The 19,273-nt window shown below is 39.7% G+C and overlaps 1 protein-coding gene and 1 long non-coding RNA gene across 16 annotated transcripts in view; one reads left to right on the plus strand and one right to left on the minus strand.

Moving 5' to 3' along the window:
• Positions 1-19,273, plus strand: part of lrba (LPS responsive beige-like anchor protein) — a 239,889-nt gene that overhangs the window by 187,969 nt on the left and 32,647 nt on the right. For all 15 annotated transcript variants that reach the window (XM_037765352.1, XM_037765349.1, XM_037765351.1 and 12 more), the window contains one exon: positions 2,357-2,509. In XM_037765352.1, coding sequence (XP_037621280.1) covers positions 2,357-2,509 — 153 coding nt within the window. The remainder of the gene's footprint in view (positions 1-2,356; positions 2,510-19,273) is intronic.
• On the minus strand, positions 975-17,916 carry LOC119485638. Its single transcript, XR_005206320.1, has 2 exons — positions 17,706-17,916; positions 975-1,101 (listed from the first exon to the last, which is right to left on the minus strand). It is a non-coding gene; the product is annotated as an uncharacterized LOC119485638 (long non-coding RNA).

A 19,273-nucleotide genomic window follows, 5' to 3' on the forward strand; every position in this document is an offset into this window, starting at 1 on the left:
TTTACAGCAGGCTGCAGCCAGTGAACCTGGGTGAGCTGGAGGCCTCGTTAAGAGGCTGACCTTTGGTTTCAGGTCGGGTTTTGTGGAGTGAAGAGATTTCAGAAGTGAGGAAGTGCTGTGTTGTTTTAAACCTGTGTGTTTGCTTGCTCATTTGATTGGATGTTTTCACCCCCGTTGATGAGAGGAGGATGTATTGTGCAGCTAATCTAAAAAAAAAAAGGGTCATTTTAGTGTTCGAGTATTTCTGCATTTTTTTAGAGATCATGTTACTAGCGACCAGGCTCTTCAAAAAAATCCCTTAAACCTGCTACTCTGGCTCAAGTTTTAAAATGGAGTGTTTGTATGCTGCCATCTTTGCTGCCCGCCTGACAGACTGTCAGCTTGATGTTGGCTGTTCATCTGTGATGTCAGACTGTCAACATGTTTGTATCTTTCTCTCCTTCTCGAGAGCACCAGTCAGCAGTTGTAGTCACACGAGCTTTGTTAACAGACAGTGGGGCTACCATCAAATCCCCAGAACAAATGCTCTCAATAAGTCTATATTTTGAAACTACAGCGATCGACTAATCATACCATGAAATACGACGAGATGTTAGAGTTTTATTAGACTGAAAATTACTACTATTGTACTTTGTCTATGCACAAATGTCCCCCAATGCAGTGAGGAATGAAACCATGCTTTATGCAATAAAGTACATATTAAAGGTGCACTTGATGACATTCAGCCACTAGATGTCACATTCTCCCTCCCCCGTTTCATTGCATTCACTACACAACAAGTCTTTGCCAGGCACTTACCGTCAAGCTCAGCCATTTATCAGTTTTTTCCACACTAACTGACGACCCAGAGATAATACCACATGATACCAACGTTGTTTTACTATTGGCTCACAAGTCTTGTTAGAAATAGGAACCAAATGTCAGATATCTTCCACAGAGACAAAATATTCATTTTGGACCCGCCAACATTTTTAAAATTATAAATTCACAATCATAATACATTTTTTTCAGGAAAAGCCATACTTTTATTCGGCATCTTTCTAAAAGCTGTGGATGTATTATTTTTTTTTTTTATATTGGTCTACATGAAAATGTTAAGACCTTTAAGACGATAGGAAAACACTGTATATTATCAATTTGAATACCAACAGTTTACAGCACAATATACATTTCACGCTCTACACTATTTTAATATTTACATGAAGCAGCCAAGAATTGAGACATCCTGGTAGGGAGGGGACGAAGTAGGATTTTATACATATCACGATGAAAAACACTCACAATCAGTTGATTGTGGTGAATATTCATTAATGTTATAATCATGAATATCCCCACATGAGTGACTTGAAAAAGTCGTCCAGATTGCTATCGCGGTAAAGAAGTGAAAAAAAGGCTTAGTTAAAAAATACAAAAATGATCATGTCAGAAAGAACAGATTCACACAATGTTGCTGTTTTGTTTATCTATGTATCCTTTATCCTTTGTTTATGCAGGCAGACCTTATGATTTATGTTCACCTTATTTAAGATTGTTTATTTTTCACTAAAAACCGATGTGTGTCTTATCTGTGATGCAATCAAAAGATTGACATTTTCATATCGTCCCATGCCTACATCCTGGTCCATCCTTGTGTTTCATTCTCAGTGAGACATACCCACAACAACAACAGTACAGTTTAGGCCTAGAGGGCAGTATGGATTTATCTGCATGTTTTTAAGCTCAAACTCAGTCTTAATGTTTACACTCGTTGTTCTGCTTTGTTAAGAATGACGAATGGCTAAGCATATGAGGTTACATCTCATGTCATAACTACATTTCTCTTAAGTCTGAAAATACTTTGTGTTGTTTGGGACAGCCAAATAAAATCATCATAGTTAGGAAAGAATTTGGCTGACTACGTCTTTTTCTGTTGTTGTGGAAGGAAGCAGGAAAAAAGCTTTTTCTGCTGCTTAGATGCAAACAAATCAAACGAGTACTGAGTAGTGAAAAACCACAACCGAGTGCACGCTCAGACGTTTTTGACATCTTCTGTAGCGGCCAAAGCACAAGCAGTCAGAAATGTAATTACCATGAATAATTGCACAATTTGGAAAACTCCACTATGTAACTGTTGTAACAGACATACACAAAACCATCTCTAAATCATTTCTGAACTGGATTTATACAGGGATTGCCCTTCTGTTTTTCTTTTTACTTATACTTTGTTCTTCTTCTTCAGCTCCCCTTAATACTCTCAGACATATTCAGATCACACCTTTCCAAATCTGACCTCTTTATGAGGGCTGGTTGGTGATTTCTCTGAGCCTTCTGTAGTTTCAGAAGCATTCTTATGTGTCTCTGTATTGTATCCATGCAGGAGCTGATCCCAGAGTTCTACTACCTCCCCGAGATGTTTGTCAACGCCAACAGTTACAACCTGGGCGTGACGGAGGACAGCACCCTAGTCTCCGATGTGGAGCTGCCACCCTGGGCCAAGAGCCCGGAGGAGTTTGTTCGCATCAATCGTCTGGTAAGAAACACGGACAGAAGCGTACAAACACACATTCATGCACAATCTACAAGATGGACTAGGGCTATCAAAATTGACTAAAAATTATGTTTGAATATTCGTTCTAACAAAACACATAGGTTCTACCTATTCGAAAATCTATTTTCGCTCGCTTTGAAAGCTTGCACTGGATGAGGAACGGCTGATTCATGAAGTTGAAATGATACCTCCTCATTTCACTACAAAAACCTAAGTGGCAGATGGCTGGAGGGAGATTTCCTGAAGGTTTTCTACTTGCTTTTGGCCATATTGTAAGTCATTTCCAGTAAATATCACAATATAAAACATGTGTTTTCAGTTTAAAAAGTACAAACGGCTTAAGATAGCAAGTACTACTCACCCGTCTTTTAGATGGTTACGTCTCCAGTCTGATCTGGAGCGCACAGCTGATAGATACGTGGCTTGTTTACATGACATAATGTAACGCTTGCTGTTAGTACACAGTATCGCTCTCTCAGCGGCCGAGTTCTCTCCATCAATACGGTTGTTGTTGAATTATTCTTCATTCAGCTTGACCCAATGTTACATTTCATTTTCAGTTAATGAAAGTGACGTTAATGAATGTGACTTCATGCGGTGCATTTAGTGCGCGTGAGGCAGACAGCCGCGGTAGTATTTTTTATATTTGATTACCATTTTTTTCTTACTATCCTAATATACATTTAAATTTATAATATTCGTTTACAGCCCTAATGGACATTATTTTTTAATTTGTAATATCTACAAGTCGCTGATACACATTGTAAACATGCATGCACATTTCTGCCTCATATGTCACATAACCCAGACCAAACTGAAGTCTCGCCAGAGGTTTCTGCCCCCGTTTTAGCTGGAAATGCTAATTCAAAGAGACAGTGTTATTTCCTGATCGTCTCACAGCTCTTCCTGTTACGTGAGCCTCCCGCTCCTCTGACATGCCCCGGCTCTCAGATTGCCGTGTTGGCAAAATGATCCAACATCACCTCACCCCTCCTATCCCTATCCACCTCGCCATCTCTCTTCCTGCCCTCGCTCTGTCCATGCACATCTGGTGCACGTTCATGTGTGTGTGTGTGTGATTGCAACTGTGTTTGTGTGCCGAGAGATGATGCAGTATCGTGTTTCTGATCTACCCTTCCCGCTCGCTCAGCCCAAAGCAGAAATATTCAGTGTATATGCATCTCGGACGTTGTCGGACTTGCTGTCATATTTTCATTGTAGATGTTCTCTCCTCTTCCACACACACACACACACACACACACACACACACACACATTAGGCTGTAAAACTATGGTAACTCTTTGGATCAGATTACCTTGCGCTTCTATAGAAGGTCAAAAGCACCAGATAGGTTTATTATTTGTTCTTGTGTGTTGCTGGAGCAGCTTATCATTGGTACTTTTAGTCTTTCAACTTCAAAAACTTGTTGACTTTATACAGAGTTTTACTGAATCTCAAAGGCCACACTGTCCTTGTAAATGAAAATGTGTTTTCTGGATAAATAGGCTCAAATGAAGGAAGAAAATAGAAATAATATACATTACATATACATAGGTTATAATGCAAATAATTATGTCAGTGTTGTTCGATTCTGAATTCTCTCTCAGGCCGTATTCCCTCCCAGTAAAATGTTTGGGGTAAAAACAGATGCAGCTTCCTGCTCGATGTGTGCCCACAGTAGTAATGGGTGCTGATGAGGCTGGGTGTGCTCTGTGACCTGTGTAGACTTGTGGTGAGGTCTGTTAACCAGCCTGCTGATATGACCAGGCCCCTATCATTAATCACACACTTCTCCCTCTTTGGCTGTCAGCATGGTCTCGGCCAAGGTGGATGCATCGGGGGAAGCTGGTTGTGGTGGCGGCGGCGGCGTGCTGTTTTCCAGTCCTGAACTTAATTTGTGCTAAAAAAGGAACATACTTGATGAATTTTTTATCTTCATCCAGCAAAGATACTTGGAGACTTTACTACTGTCGTTTCAACTGTTTTTATAGTGAAGCATCATTTTTCAAGATAGCAAAACATAGTATTGCCATGCTTCTTTACCATATAAACAAACAAACATAATGTCAAGAACACTCTTCAAAAAGTAATTAAATAAACACATAATTAAAAAAAAGAAAATATATAAATAATGAATATAATAAAATGTAAATATATATTAAAAATAAATAAGTAATAAAAACATCATTCTAATAATAATAATAAAATGAAAAACAGTCATAATAATCATGACAACAATAATAATAGCCATAACCCATCTTGAGTCTTTTGTCATGTAGTGCCGAACAATTAAATTGTAAACACCTTCTAAAATATGATGATTTTTTTTCTTCTGTTTATATCATTGTAAACTGAATACCTCTGTGTTTTGGACTATTGGACGAAAGTAATCAGAAAATATTGTCTTGGGATCTCAGAATTTATGATGGCCATTCTCTGCAATTTTCTGACATTTAATAGACTAAATTAATCAGTTAATTAGAAAAATAATTAACAGACAATAATCGTTAGTTGCAGCTCTGTCCTGTTTTTATTCTAGTATTTGCTATATGTTTTCCCCATCATTTTTACCATCTTACTTTGCAGTAGGTGTAATTTTCCATCTTTAATACTGCTCTCCTGAGTAAATCTTGTTTAATATACTGAAGGAGAACATACTCACCTTTAGAATATCCGTAATTTGGATAATATTATTGTATACACTAAAAATCAGTCAAAACAGTAACACTGGAGAAACCAACTTGAAAGCATCTGTGTGTTAATGTGCTTTGTGCTCCTGCAGGCACAAAGCGGCTTTTCATTGCCAGTTTAAGTGCGGCAGCCTCATCTACCTCTGCTCCTTCAATTTCCTCTGGTCCTTTCCTTTGTGCCCAATTTAGCACTGCAGAGGCAATTTAGACTTCTCCAAATGGTCTACACCCACGCACAGCTACCTGCTAGTTACTGCTTTGAGGCTGATACAATTTCAGTCTGCAGTTTTCTTTCTCTACTGTGTGCAAATTGGGATATTGATCCAGCGTGCAGCCGAGCCCAGCAGGCAGGTGTAGGTGCACAGAAACAAAACAAGCTCAGTTAAAAAGGAGCTTTCATAAGGAGACTGTGAATGTCTGCTTCATAACCGCATAAACACACACGGTAAGTTTGTAACATTGCTGATCAATGAACCTCAGGTAGTATTAGGTAGTCAAATCATTGTCACATTAGGGCTGGCGATACGATACATATCATGATACAGGGCTAGCGATTCAATATATTGCGATTTTTTTATAATCTAATTTTAGGAAATCTGTCATAGTATAAAGACACACCATCATATGTATACAATCTGAGTAGAAAAAGTCACCATGTGAAATGGCTACTATGCAGATGAACATCATTACACATGAATACAATTGGACTCATTGGATCCACAAGAGTCTCAGCTTTACAGTGATACCCAATTCATGTAATTCTAAGCATGGGACCCCAGTATGCAGAAATATTCAATTACACCATTTTAGAATAGGTGAAAATAACATATTTGTTCTGCATTAAAAAACAACTGCATGGTTTTTGCCCAAAACTGCATGGAATTAGCGTAAAGTGGGCATGTCTGTAAAGGGGAGACCCATATTGAACCCATTTTCATGCACATATCTTGAGGTCAGAGGTCAAAGGACCCCTGGCCAAGCCAGTTTTTCCTCGCAAAAATTTTGCATAACTTTGGATTGTTATTTAGCGTTCTTCGCAACATTCAGGTATGACATGGTTGGTACCAATATATTTCAAAGGTTGTCTAGTTTCATATGATGCCAGTATATTCACTCTAGCTTTAAAACTGAGCACAATACAACCTCCGAAATACAGAATAGCGGCCGGGTCCGCTGCCTGGCCGTCAGATTTTGAAGAGGTTATTTAAAAATCAATACAGCGTTTTGGAAAAACGATACAAAACACAATATTGCGATACTCGTGTATTGATTTTTTCTTACACCAACTTCACATGTGTTAATTTGTCATGCAAACAACAGCATTTGGATTATGTGTTATCAATGTTTTGATCGGTTAACTATACATTGTCAGTATAGGACTACATTCATACAGTACTACAAAACATATACAGACAGTACAGGAGGGTGGACAGGGAGAATAAAGGGAAAAATGGGCCGAGGACGAGGCAGAGGGAGGGATGTGTGGGTGGACAGGTCTCTGGTCATGACAGATAGCTGGCATTAGAGGGTGTCAGCTGGCAACTGTGGTACTGTTGGGAGAGAGATGAGCATGGTGGAGAAGAGAGAGCGAGACTGAAGGAGTTAATGGGCTGTTTGGCTCTCTTTAGCTTGTCTGCTGCTAATGGCCTCGCAACACACGGATAGACAGCAGGAGAGAACACGCAAACACACGCAAGTGCACGCACGCTTTACAAACACACACATGCCTGCTGTCTCCACTCTGGTTATGAGCCCTAGATGATTAACAGCTAATTAGGGCCCAATCTGGAAAGGCCATTAAAAGCCTCTCACAGTAAAGGATTGTGCTGCTGTGCAAAACGGCAGCTTGTTTTTGTTGTTGTGACTGAGAGTTGCACGGTTGGTTAAAAAAAAAAAAAGAATTCCAGCAGAAGATATAAACATTACATCAAACTGTAGCCTGGTTTATATTGCTCTGGTGTTGGAAGTGTCATAGTTCATCGCTGATGTTTAGTATAAAGTGTGTTGCATGGCAACAGATTAGCTGCCTACACAGATTGTTGTTTAACCTCTGGCTTGGAGGCTCAAAGGCTTCAGTTCAACTGAAAAACCGTGGGTTTGACGTGTTTAGGAATGGTTGGATTTTAGACAGACTTACTGGAGACAAAGCGCCTCAAGCATGCACCTTCGCAACACTGAAGTGCCTACAGTATACTTAAAGGCTTGCTTGTAAAGACACACTCCCTTTTTCTTGACCCATCACAAACCCACGCACACACACGCGCAGAGACAGCGGGTCTTGAGGCGGCATGCCGCAGAGATCAGGGGCTGCTTGTTGTTTTTACCAGGAGGTCGAAGGAGAGGTTAAGAACTTGATCCCTCCTCCAGCAGATAACTACATGTCTCTGGGCACTGTCAGCCTCTCTGACATTCCACTATATATGACCACATCTCACTTCTCAGGTCTGCTAACCATTAGTAAGATAGCAGGTGATCGTGTGTATATATGCTCGTGTGTGTGTGTTTGTGTGCACATCCATGTTTACCTGTGCTGTCGTGTGTCCTAGCTTCACTGGAGCTACTGATATGGAGCAGCAAAAACCACAGTCTGTTATAGTGGCCATCTCCCACTGTGAATAGTCTAATGGTAGAATAGTTAAGATTCACATTAAAGCAGCCAGAATCTCTAAAATTATATTGTTTGAACTGTAAATCATTGTGTTGGTTATCCACTAGGAGTGGGGGGAGAAATCGGTACAGCATAGTATCGCAATATTTTGCGTAGCAATATTGGATCCATATGCGGACGTCAAGTATCAATCTTTTCAGAATCAGAATCAGAATTGTGTTTATTGCCAGGTGTAAGAGATTTACACTAGGAATTTGCTTTGGTGATGTTGGTGCAAGTCAAACAGTATAATAACAAAAGAATAGATAAAAACGTTAGAATAAAATAGAATTAAAAAAAATTGAAATTTTAAGAATATACAAAATAAGCTATAAACAAAAATAAACATGATATATACAGATAGTGCAAATACTGTATGAATATTAACCTCTTAACAATCCGATGGTCCGCCGGTGGGCCCGGCAGCTATTCTGTCTTTTAAAGGTTATAGCGGGCTCAGTCTTAAAGCTAGAGTAAAGATATTGAACCTAATGAATCGATTGGTGTCATGTTAGCTTGTCGGGAAGAACACTAAATAACGCTCCAAAGTTACGCTAAAATTTTGGCGAGGAAAAACTGGCATGGCCATTTTCAAAGGGGTCCCTTGACCTCTGACTTCAAGATATATGAATGAAAACTCTGAGATGAACAGAGTGAAAACAGTATCATCTAGGATAAAACAGATGTTGACAAATTGCATAATTTTCAGTTGAAAAAAAGATAATAAATTGCAATATATCACAAACATATCTAACATTTTAATTTCTTTGAAAAATAACACCAAGAATTAAATATTCGTAATCAAACAAATATAGTTCTGAATCATTGGGTGACCAATATGGGTGCTTTTGTCTTTTTAGGTCCACAGATTTTACGCATCTTTTTCCAGGGCAACAGGTATCTTTTTATTCCTAAAACTGATTTGTCCAATCATAACTGACAACAAAGACCATGTCCATTTCTGTTCTGTAAAAGGTGGGAGTGTAATCACCATCTAACCCATTTGAACTCTACGGGGCCCATTTGCTGCTCCGTAGTTCACATGTTTGGTTCCCTTCAGTCATCTGGGCTCTTGTAGTGCTGCTGACAGACCTGCAAACCACACACATGGGAGAGACGGGCAGCACATTACTTTCGGCCTTTTTCCCCTTATAAAGCATCGGCTCACTCAAAGCAGTGACAGAGACATCAGTTAAACTGGCCGCACAGAGACTTTCCTCTCGTTGAATGGGCAAAGCCAATTGAGTGATGGGTCAGAAGTTGATACTGAGAGGGTTGACCACAGGTCGCCACCACATGTGGTAAACCGTCACTGTAAGTACCCAACACATCTTTGCTCTATGGATGTTAGACACCAAAGTTACTTGTGTGATTCTCTCAAAGTAATCCTTTTAACCATTATGCTATTAAGGGCGTGGCTATTTTGTGATTGGCAGGTCGCTACCACAGCATTGTCCGTGTTCATCTTACAAACTGAATCCTTTTACAGTGTGTTTTCAGTTCATGAAAGTTAATTGTAACATTTTAGTCACCTAAAAATGTCTTATTCAGAATTCGGTTGTACTTAGCTCCACTCTCTCATGTCACCTCTGGTTGCAAAAAAACAAGATTGCCGCAGCAGAGCAGACAGCTAGCAGCTAGGGACCTGGTACGGCACCCACCTGTCACTCAAAGTGGCCATGCCCTCAATTATGTCGAACCTAAAGCCTTAATATAATTCAAACGGATGAGTTATATAAAAATTCACCCCCTGAACAGTTGTCATGAACAGGGGAATTAGCTATAGAGACTAAAACAGTTTTTTGTACCAGGCTGTAAACATGTTTATTTCTGCTGTAAAGTTGGCCATTTTAACATGGCCGTCTATGGGGATTGACTCCCTTTTGGAGCTAACCTCAACTGGCCATTTGAGGAACTGCAGTTTTTGGCACTTCCGCGTTGGCTTCATTTTTCAGCATCGGAGGTTGCTGCATGGTAAAAACCCTTGAATGCTGGAACAATAAAAGATGTGTCTTTAATACCCGATCTGTGCTGTGCCTTAAGCAATTGTGATTAGAGCCTGATGATGGTGTGTGTGAATTTCCATATGATTGGAATAACAGAGGTGTTACATATTGCTTTCCTTGATGACATATTGGCGTTTTAGGTTTGCCCCAACTTCAATGGAAATTCTCTCTGAATACACTCACATAATTTTCACTTTGAACTATGATGGCGAGCGTCACACTTGATCTTACAGCTGTTAATGTGGTCACCCCACAGTAATCTTGCCTGCAGAGGTAAACATCTCCCGCTCAGCGCTAACAGACAAATGTCATATTAATATGAGCCCCCCAAATCCCCATATACTCACACTATCAGCGTCTTTGAAAGTCCTTTTCTGAAGCCTGTCAGTTTTATATGCTGACAGCCGTTCACACTTACAGAAACAATGTCATCATGGCAGACAAGTCCATTATCTTACCAGTTTATGATCAAGGAAGGTGAAACAGGGTGTTATTTGCCATCTGATAAGATAATTTACAAGACTGAATATTGTGACCATTGTGTCATTATGCAGAATTGTCCAGTGTCTGTGTGAAATGTGAGGGAGAGCTGCGTACAGGACACAAAAGACCACCAGCTACACCGAGTCAAAGATCAGGGCTGTTTACATTCACCTCTCATCCGCATTGCACTCTCTGATCAGACAGCCGCTGGGACGCACATAATGCCGTTCCCACCAGCCTCCACATCTTATCCTCACAGGGACCCCCTGGGAATCCATGTGTGAGCTGAGGTAAACCACTGCGAGGACCAGTCACTAACCACTAAGATATACTTACGCACTTGTGAATGACTGAGTGAGTGAAAATCTTAACGTCGTCTAGCCCGGTACGGCCTCATGTAACAGAACACAGTTTACCATGTTAGCCTAGCGCTAATCTATTCCCCCGGTGTCTCCTCTGAGAGCCTTGTTGTCGGATGGGAAACGAGCACGTGGGGTAGAGGGGGGTTATCTGGCTAATGTCAGACAGCGCTCACTGTAGGGGTATTGTCATGCATAAGGGCAGACATGTTTACTGTGTGCTCTGTGTTTTACGAGCTGTCCCCCCTTCTCTTGTGCCTCCCCCTCTTCCCTGTCCTCCCCCCAGCCCCCCTCCTCTTCTTCGTCCTCCTCTTCAATGACGTAATGGAGGAGGCCGATGAGAGCCTGAGAAATGAGATGATCTACTGCTGCTGACATACTCACTCACTAATGTTGTCCTTCTCCCTTTTCCTGCACTCCTCCACTCTCTCATTTACTTCTGCCAAAGTCTACCGTGATGCTTTTTTTTGCTTGCAGTATTAATCTGTTTTCATACTTCATAACACTCCAGCATTGGACATCTTGTGTCGTCATCTTTGCTATATTTAAACAGTTGTCTTTGCTCTCTGCCCCGTCCCAAGCTAATGTGCTCAGTCAAGCATTAACAGCAACATTTTTTAAATATTTTTGCATGTATAACTCTCTATCAAAAGGCATGTAATTGCAAGAAGATAAGAGCTTAGCGACATGGTAGAAGTTTTCCGATTATCGATATACTGTATATCCGAATATTACAATGTATGCATAATCTAAAAAAAATAATCGGATGGGAAAAAAATAATGCAGGTTTCCACTGTGCATCAAACTGTCTCTAATTTTTCAGCTTTTAGTTATTGCTGGTTTACAATATAGATTTGGACAACAGAAAGTTGATAAATGATGATAGTTGTCACCCAGCAGCCCTACAAGAGATCACATTAACTTAATAAGAACAGTATTCTGTTGTGTATTTAACTTAAGTCTATATTTGTTTTTAAATTCATGTAAAACTATAATTTGTGATATTATGACATCACTAGGGCTGCAACTGAGGATTATTTTCCTCTTTATTATAATAAAAAAAGTTTACTTAAAATTTAATTGATTAATCATTTGTGGGATATTAAACATCAGTAAAAAAAAATGCCCATCATAATATCAAAGAGCACAAGGTGACGTCATCAAATGTCTTGTTTTTGATGATCAGTCCAAAACCCCCAAATATTCAATTTGCTGTAATGTAAAATTAAGAAGATGTGCAACTAGAGCTGCATCAATTAATAGATTTGTTGTCAACTATTAAATTAATCATCAACTATTTCGCTAATCGATTAATTGGTTTGAGAATTTTTTTTAAGAAAAAAAAGGTCAAAATTCTCTGATTCCAGCTTCTTAAACGTGAATATTTTCTGGTTTCTTTACTCCTCTATCACAGTAATATGAATATGTATGAGTTGTGGACAAAACAAGACATGTGAGGACGTCATCTTGGGCTTTGGGAAACACTGATCGACATTTTTCATCATTTTCTGACATTTTATAGAGCAAACAACTAATCCAATAATAATAACAGATTAATCAACAATGAAATTCATCGTTAGTTGCAGCCCTATCTGCAATCATCAAATCTTTGGCATTTCTGCTTGTATTATAGTATTATTGCACTTATTTAGGGAGGCATTTAAGGGTCAGAAATACCTCCTTTTGTTCCATATATGCACACAGTGAAACACACACTAACAAGCTGCAGCTCCACATAAGCCAACATCCTACTAACCTCTCCTTGAAGGGTAACTACACTCAAACTGATCAGTTGAGTCATTCATCCTAATCATCTCCACTCTGTCTTGAGAGGCCTCCACACCTTCAGACAGACGAAGAGACCGTCCAGTCCTCCAGCCGACTCTATAATCATCTGAGACAACAATGCTCCTCTCAACAGCTATCCAAATATCCCCTCATTCAGCACGCTTCCTCAGTGGCCCTCTTGTTTAATCAGCTCTGTCTGTTGACTTAGCTTTTGCTCACTTCATCCTATTGTGGATATGTCTTATGACGGCGGTGATGTATTTGCTAGCTTGTTAGCCTCCCTGTATGGAGGCGGACAGATGGTTGGACTCTCCGCAGGTGCTTGTTAGCTGCTGTTGAGATTATAGTAGACAGTTGTGAAATAGACGTTTTCTCCTTATAGTTGTTTTCTCTTGATTCTTGCCAGTCAAAAGATTTTTTTTTATATTTAATTTTATGTCCCGGTAACCAGGCTTTATTTCCACTTTTACGGATTATTATTATTTGTTTGTCATAATCAAGCATTAACTAAAGCCTAAGAAGAGAAGACAACCACAGCAGCATTGCTGCCTTCTGAGTTTGAGTCAGCACCATTTGTTTCATCCATTTGCTCCTCAATCAGGATTGTTTACTCCATTGTCTGTGCTGTAAATTGGACCACTTTCGCAGTCTACACTACGCCATTTGTCTGACTAAGACCAAATCCACCATGACATGTTTGTTTTGGGGAGATACTTTCCCAATCACTGCTCATTCTGCTTCTTTTCACCCCCATAACATGATATTCTTGCTTTTCAAGTGGCTGAGGGATAATAAGAGGGACGGGAGAGAGAGAGTTGGGGTTAGAGTTTCAGGTTCCACTTGCCAGCGAGTGCCTCCGTTGACCCGTAGCCAGAACTCTCACAGTTGTGACCTATCTAATTAGTAGAGCAGGAAGGAGGGGGAACTGAAGTAATGCACACAACCCATCTGGGCTTTTTTTGGTGTGTGTGAATATGGGAATAAAGGAAATGGTTTGTTAGCTGTGCGGCTGCTCCGAGGCTCTCATTCCTTACGTCACCCATTGCTTTTTTTTCTTTCCTCTTCCATGTTGGGGGGCCCCCTCTCCCCTGGCTGGCAACAGGCTTCCTCTGCCTGCTTCAAAATGACAATCGGCTTCTCATTTACAGCGAGCTAATAAGCCCTTTAATCAGAGTGCTTGTCAACCTCAGGGCAAGGCAACTCCAGAGGAGTTGATCCAAAGGATCAGATGACTGGAAGAAAGAAAAAAAAAAGAGAGCAGCGCTTATAGTGAGAGAATAAGTAGAAGGGAAAATAAAAGGGGGCTGTTGAACTTGGAGGAAGAAAAGAGAATTGAAACAAAAGATAATAAACTTGTTTTAAGGTAAGAAGAATAGACTGGCTTCCACTGAGGATGATGATGTTTTTTGTACTTGGAAACACACAGATTTGATTTAATAAAACGCACAATAAGAAAACTACTGATTCTGTGGTTTAGCAGCGTAATTCTTTTCACGTGAAAAAGCATGATGTTTCACTGTCACACACACTGAATCTGGTGTTCAGGATGTTTTGATCAGCTCGTTCTTAAACAGTCGTTTTAGTATATACAGACCTGACAAGTGTTTGCTTTATTCATCCGTAATCGATACAAAAGAAAACAGTCTGCCGCTGACAACACTCTGCATACAACATGTGCCTTTGATTACACACCCACACCATCAGTGACACACGCACGGGCACATGCGCGCACGCTTGTATCGCCGTCGTTGGCATGCAAATGAGTGGATTGATTTGTTAAGTGACATTTTAACATCCTTACAGACAGCTCTCTATAAGTCCTTAAAAGGGTTTTTAAGGGCCAATGAGGGGAAAGAGGAGAGCGTTCAGTGTCACCTCATTAAAGCTGAAGTGAAATCCTGCTCAATCCAGACCATAAAGCTAACCGCAAAACCACAGCGAGGCACAGAAACGTCACTGATAGGCCCGGTGCAGACCTGTAGCATGCACAGACACTTTTACTTTTGAGCAAAGAAATCACTAAAAGAAGTCCAAAGTAAGGTTAAAAGAAAAGGGGATAAAAATAAATCACTTGCAAGCAGAAAAAGCATTCCAACATGTTGCTGTGTAGACGAGATCAGACGTTCTTGCTTTTGCTCCTCAGGACTCCTGAGTAATCCTGGTTTAATGTCCACCAGGTGGTTAATTGCAATCATTTGGTGTCTCGGGTCTGATGTCTCAAATAAGGAGAGCCTGACTTTTAAGTCCTCAGTCTAGAGTATATCTCCCTCTATAGAGTAACAGATTGACGGACACATAGTCAAACTGTCATTCTTTCATTGTTTTTGTGGGGGGTTTTTTTAGGCTTTAAATTCACACTCCAGCTACAGACGTTTCAGAAAGGAAAGAATTAAAGTAATCTGAGACTTGCACACAGAAAAGGCATGTTAATTATCATACCCCTTCCAACTGGCAGGCAAGCAAAATAAGCATTAAATTCAAGAAGAGAAATTAGAGATCATTTGAATACTTGGCCACTTTGAAGGGCAAAAAACTGATTAAGGTAAATGATTACATTTTCTTACATAGGAGAATATTCCAAATTATTGTTACCGTTGGAAACAAGTCACAGCACACAACAAAGGGGACCCCCCCTATGCTTCAAAGGTGTGCTTTGTCAAATCCTTAACAATAGAAATGTGGGATTCCAGTGACTTCTACCCCCTATCAGCATTTACATAAAGGCATGCTAAATTATTCATTAATTATCAGAGAGTCCCCTGTGGATGAGGATGACACACACACTGGCTGCTAATTGGCCCATCAATAATCCTGCCTGCTTCTCCTGAAGTGGCACCAGATCCCACCTCAGGAATCCGCTATCTGCCCGGACCTTCTGCCACACTATTTCCACAGTGTGGCTCTACAGAAGGAGACGTTTCCACACCTGCTCACCTGGAGCATTGTTAATTGGTTGTCGGTACATGGCTGATTTCTGTACTTTACTCTCTGCTTGTCCATCAAGTAGTATGAATTCCTCACATGCAGGCTTCTAGATATAAGTAGAACATTCGATGTCCCTGTCGATTTTTTCACAATACAGACATGTGTATATGATATTATCTGTATTCGCAAACATAGTATAGTATTATATTGTGAGCTAATAAAAAGGATAACGCTGGTGATATTTTATATGTTTGTTGCCACGAAAATATGAAAACCAACTCCGTCACAACACTGTCAGCCCACATCTCATTCATTCCTTCTGAAGATGTTAATCTTTGAAAACGGGTCAGAAATATACAATTAATTTTTTTATTAATATTTTTTCTTAACAAAAAATTACAGAATTTAAAACAAAACATTAATTTAGAAATAATAATAATAATTATTAATAAATAATATTAATAAAAATATACAGAAAGTTTAATAAGTAATACTTTAACTTACTTACAAATATATAATTTCATTTAAAAGGGGGGAAATATTTCCTGAAGCAGCTAGGCACTGTAGTTTAGCAAATGGTACTCAAACAGAGTACTAGTATATTTGTTGGGGACTATTTTCACCAGAGTTTGGTAGAGCTGGGTATTGGTACTCGATACCTTTTAAGGTATCCTCGAAATAACTCAGTACCAAGTAGTATCAAAACTTCTCCAGTCAAACTATACCTTCATTCTATCCCAGATCTAGAAAAAAGGTGACTATTTGTATGGTTTTGCTGGCGCCCAAACACCACAAGCGTTGTTGTTCGATTTAATGTGACATGTGATTGGCCCACTACTGCAGCAGCTACAACCCATACAGTCTGGTGTGGTCAAGTTGAGCGCGACGTATTTGACGAGTTGAGTTGGCAGTTCAGCGTACCGAGGTGCCTCTAAAACTTCCATTCACATGATGGGTATCGAATGAAGAAGAGAAAAAAAGGTATCAAATGAAGTACTTCATGATATTGGTATTCCTTTAAGGGTACTGGTATCGCAATTTTTGAAACGGTGTAATGGTGAAGCTCACTAATGTATTTTTATTGGACAAATATGGAGGTCTATGGCACAGAGTTTGTAGGATTAAATCATTGGTTTTGGTGTTTTCATGGGATTTGTTGACGGTATGAAAATTGTAGAATATAATTTATTCTTTAATATTATGCGAACAGCAAACTATAAATGTTTACTGTATGTATCGCTTTAAATGTGAAATTCCACGTCTCGTCAGGGGGTCAGAATATAGCTCTCGATTTACTTACATCCCAACCTGATTGTTGTGTGAGTGCTGAGATAACACTGTGCACTTTTTGAAAGAGCTTTGAAGAACTGTGATCAAGGCAGTTTACTGTATCCCCTCAGGCAGAGGCAGATATTCTTTGAATCTCTGAGATTCGCTGAGGTTAAATTCCTACACCTAGACTTCAGTCACAGAGTACTGCTGAGCCTTTTGTCAGACAGACCAAACAAATACAATAATACACACTTACAATGACATCACAGCACACACACACACACACACACACACACACTCTCACTTATTCTGTCTCTCCCCAATTGGTGCATGCAAGTGATTTCCATAAAGGCGGGCCTCTTGAGAGGGAGCTGCAATAACATGGCTGCTCTTTGTTTCCCCGTGCTGATTGACAGTAGATTGCAGTGCACATTAAATGCCCATCAGGCCCAGCTTTAGTTTTAGGAACAGGGGAGCAGGGCCCGTCAAAGGTCAATCCTAGCGTATAATGAACTGATCTCTCTCTCTCTCACACTCACACGCACACACACACACACACACACACACACACACACACACACACACACACAATTGAACCCCACTCTGCCTGCTATTAAAGTGAGTTTGAATAAAGAGGGATTCCCCGGCTTATAATGTAACATTAATAAAAAGGATTGCCTTATGACACAAGCCTTTAAACACACTTCACACTCTGAACCTGCTGATGCCAGAGGGACGGATAGACATGGAGTCTAGACTGTCTTAGACTCCAGGGGTGTTCTGTTTTATCTTAATACTAGATGTTAGCTGAGTTTTGTTTCAGCAAAATTTACCGCATAGTGTCAAGTTGTCACACAAAGGGGAAAAGAATAGACCGATCTCTCTCCATCTGCTAATTGTATCAACTCTCCAGCTCTCAGAGCAGTGATTGCATCTAAGTGAAGCATTGTTCAAAATACCAATGTGTGTAATAACCATAAACTAACAGTATACACCGATTAGTTCTACATAGGGCTGTCAATTGATTAAATTAGTTAATCGCGATAAATCACACCATTTATCTGTTCAAAATATACCTTTAAGAGAGATTTTGTCAAGTTTTAATACTCAAATAAGCTTGCTTTATGCAAATGTATGTATATATTTATTATTGGAAATCAATTAACAACACAAAACAATGACAAATATTGTCCAGAAACCCTCACAGGTACTGCATTTAGCATAAAAATATATGCTCAAATCATGACATGGCAAACTGCAGCCCAACAGGCAACAACAGCTGTCAGTGTGTCAGTGTGCTGACTTGACTATGACTTGCCCCAAACTGTATGTGATTATCATAAAGTGGGCATGTCTGTAAAGGGGAGACTCGTGGGTACCCATAGAACCCGTTTTCATTCACATATCTTGAGGTCAGAGGTCAAAGGGACCCCTTTGAAAATGGCCATGACAGTTTTTCCTCACCAAAATTTTGCGCAAGTTTGGAGTGTTATTTAGCCTCCTTCCCGACAAGCTAGTATGACATGGTACCAATGGATTCCTTAGGTTTTCTAGTTTCATATGAATATATGAATATGTATTTGCGTTAACTGTCACAGCCCTAGTTCTCCACCTATGACAAAAAAGCTATGAACCAGTCTTCCAAGTTACAGTAAGAGTAAACTCTTGATTGAAATTTTTCAATACTATAATATCTGACTTTGTGAGAAATTAACATATTTTTTTCTAATGTTAAATGTTGTTTTAGCTTTTGTAACTTGATTATTTTTGATACAAGTGCTATCGAGTAACGCCTGGCCACTGACTCTGAACCACAGATTTACTTGGATGGACAACATTTTCATCCCAGTTGGATCTTTAAGGTTCTATAATTAAAGGTGTGGTTAACCACCCAACCTGCCTAGGGGGATAAACATCTCAAAACAATTAACAACTCTAGAAGTACACAATAAAAAGTCAATCAAAAGTAGATCAATACCAAGGACTGGAAGTGCAGAGACGGTAATACTTCAAATATATAAAACAAATATCTCCCATATAGATCAAAATGGTTACATGAGAGGAAACATTAAAGGAACAGTGTGTAGCATTTACGGGGATCTATTGGCAGAAATGGAATATAATATAAATAAGTATGTTTTCTTTAGTGTATAATCACCTGAAAATAAGAATAGTTGTGTTTTCGTTACCTATCTACAGTAGCCCAGAACAGACAAACCAAACACTGGCTCTAGAGAGAACCATTTGCGTTTTCGTGTCGGCCACCGTAGTTCTCCGACACGCTTGGCACATGGGAGAAGTTTCAGTTGGTTGCAATCTGCAACCTCACCACTAGATGCCGCCAAATCCTACACACTGCATCTTTAAAATATTGTGCATTGCAAACGCATTAAAAATACATTTTAACAGAAAATTGCCACACATAGAGCAGGCATCGTATTTTCTATTAACGTTCTATTATTAACAGCTATCGACCCACAACTGTGAATAATTACGCTCCTTCTACGTGTGGCTAAAGACACATTTCGGCTGATAACAAAAATGTATTGACGTGAAATACTCAGCCCTTGTTAGTG

This window comes from Sebastes umbrosus, chromosome 3 (genome assembly GCF_015220745.1).
Source record: "Sebastes umbrosus isolate fSebUmb1 chromosome 3, fSebUmb1.pri, whole genome shotgun sequence".
NCBI classification, from domain to species: Eukaryota; Metazoa; Chordata; class Actinopteri; order Perciformes; family Sebastidae; genus Sebastes; species Sebastes umbrosus.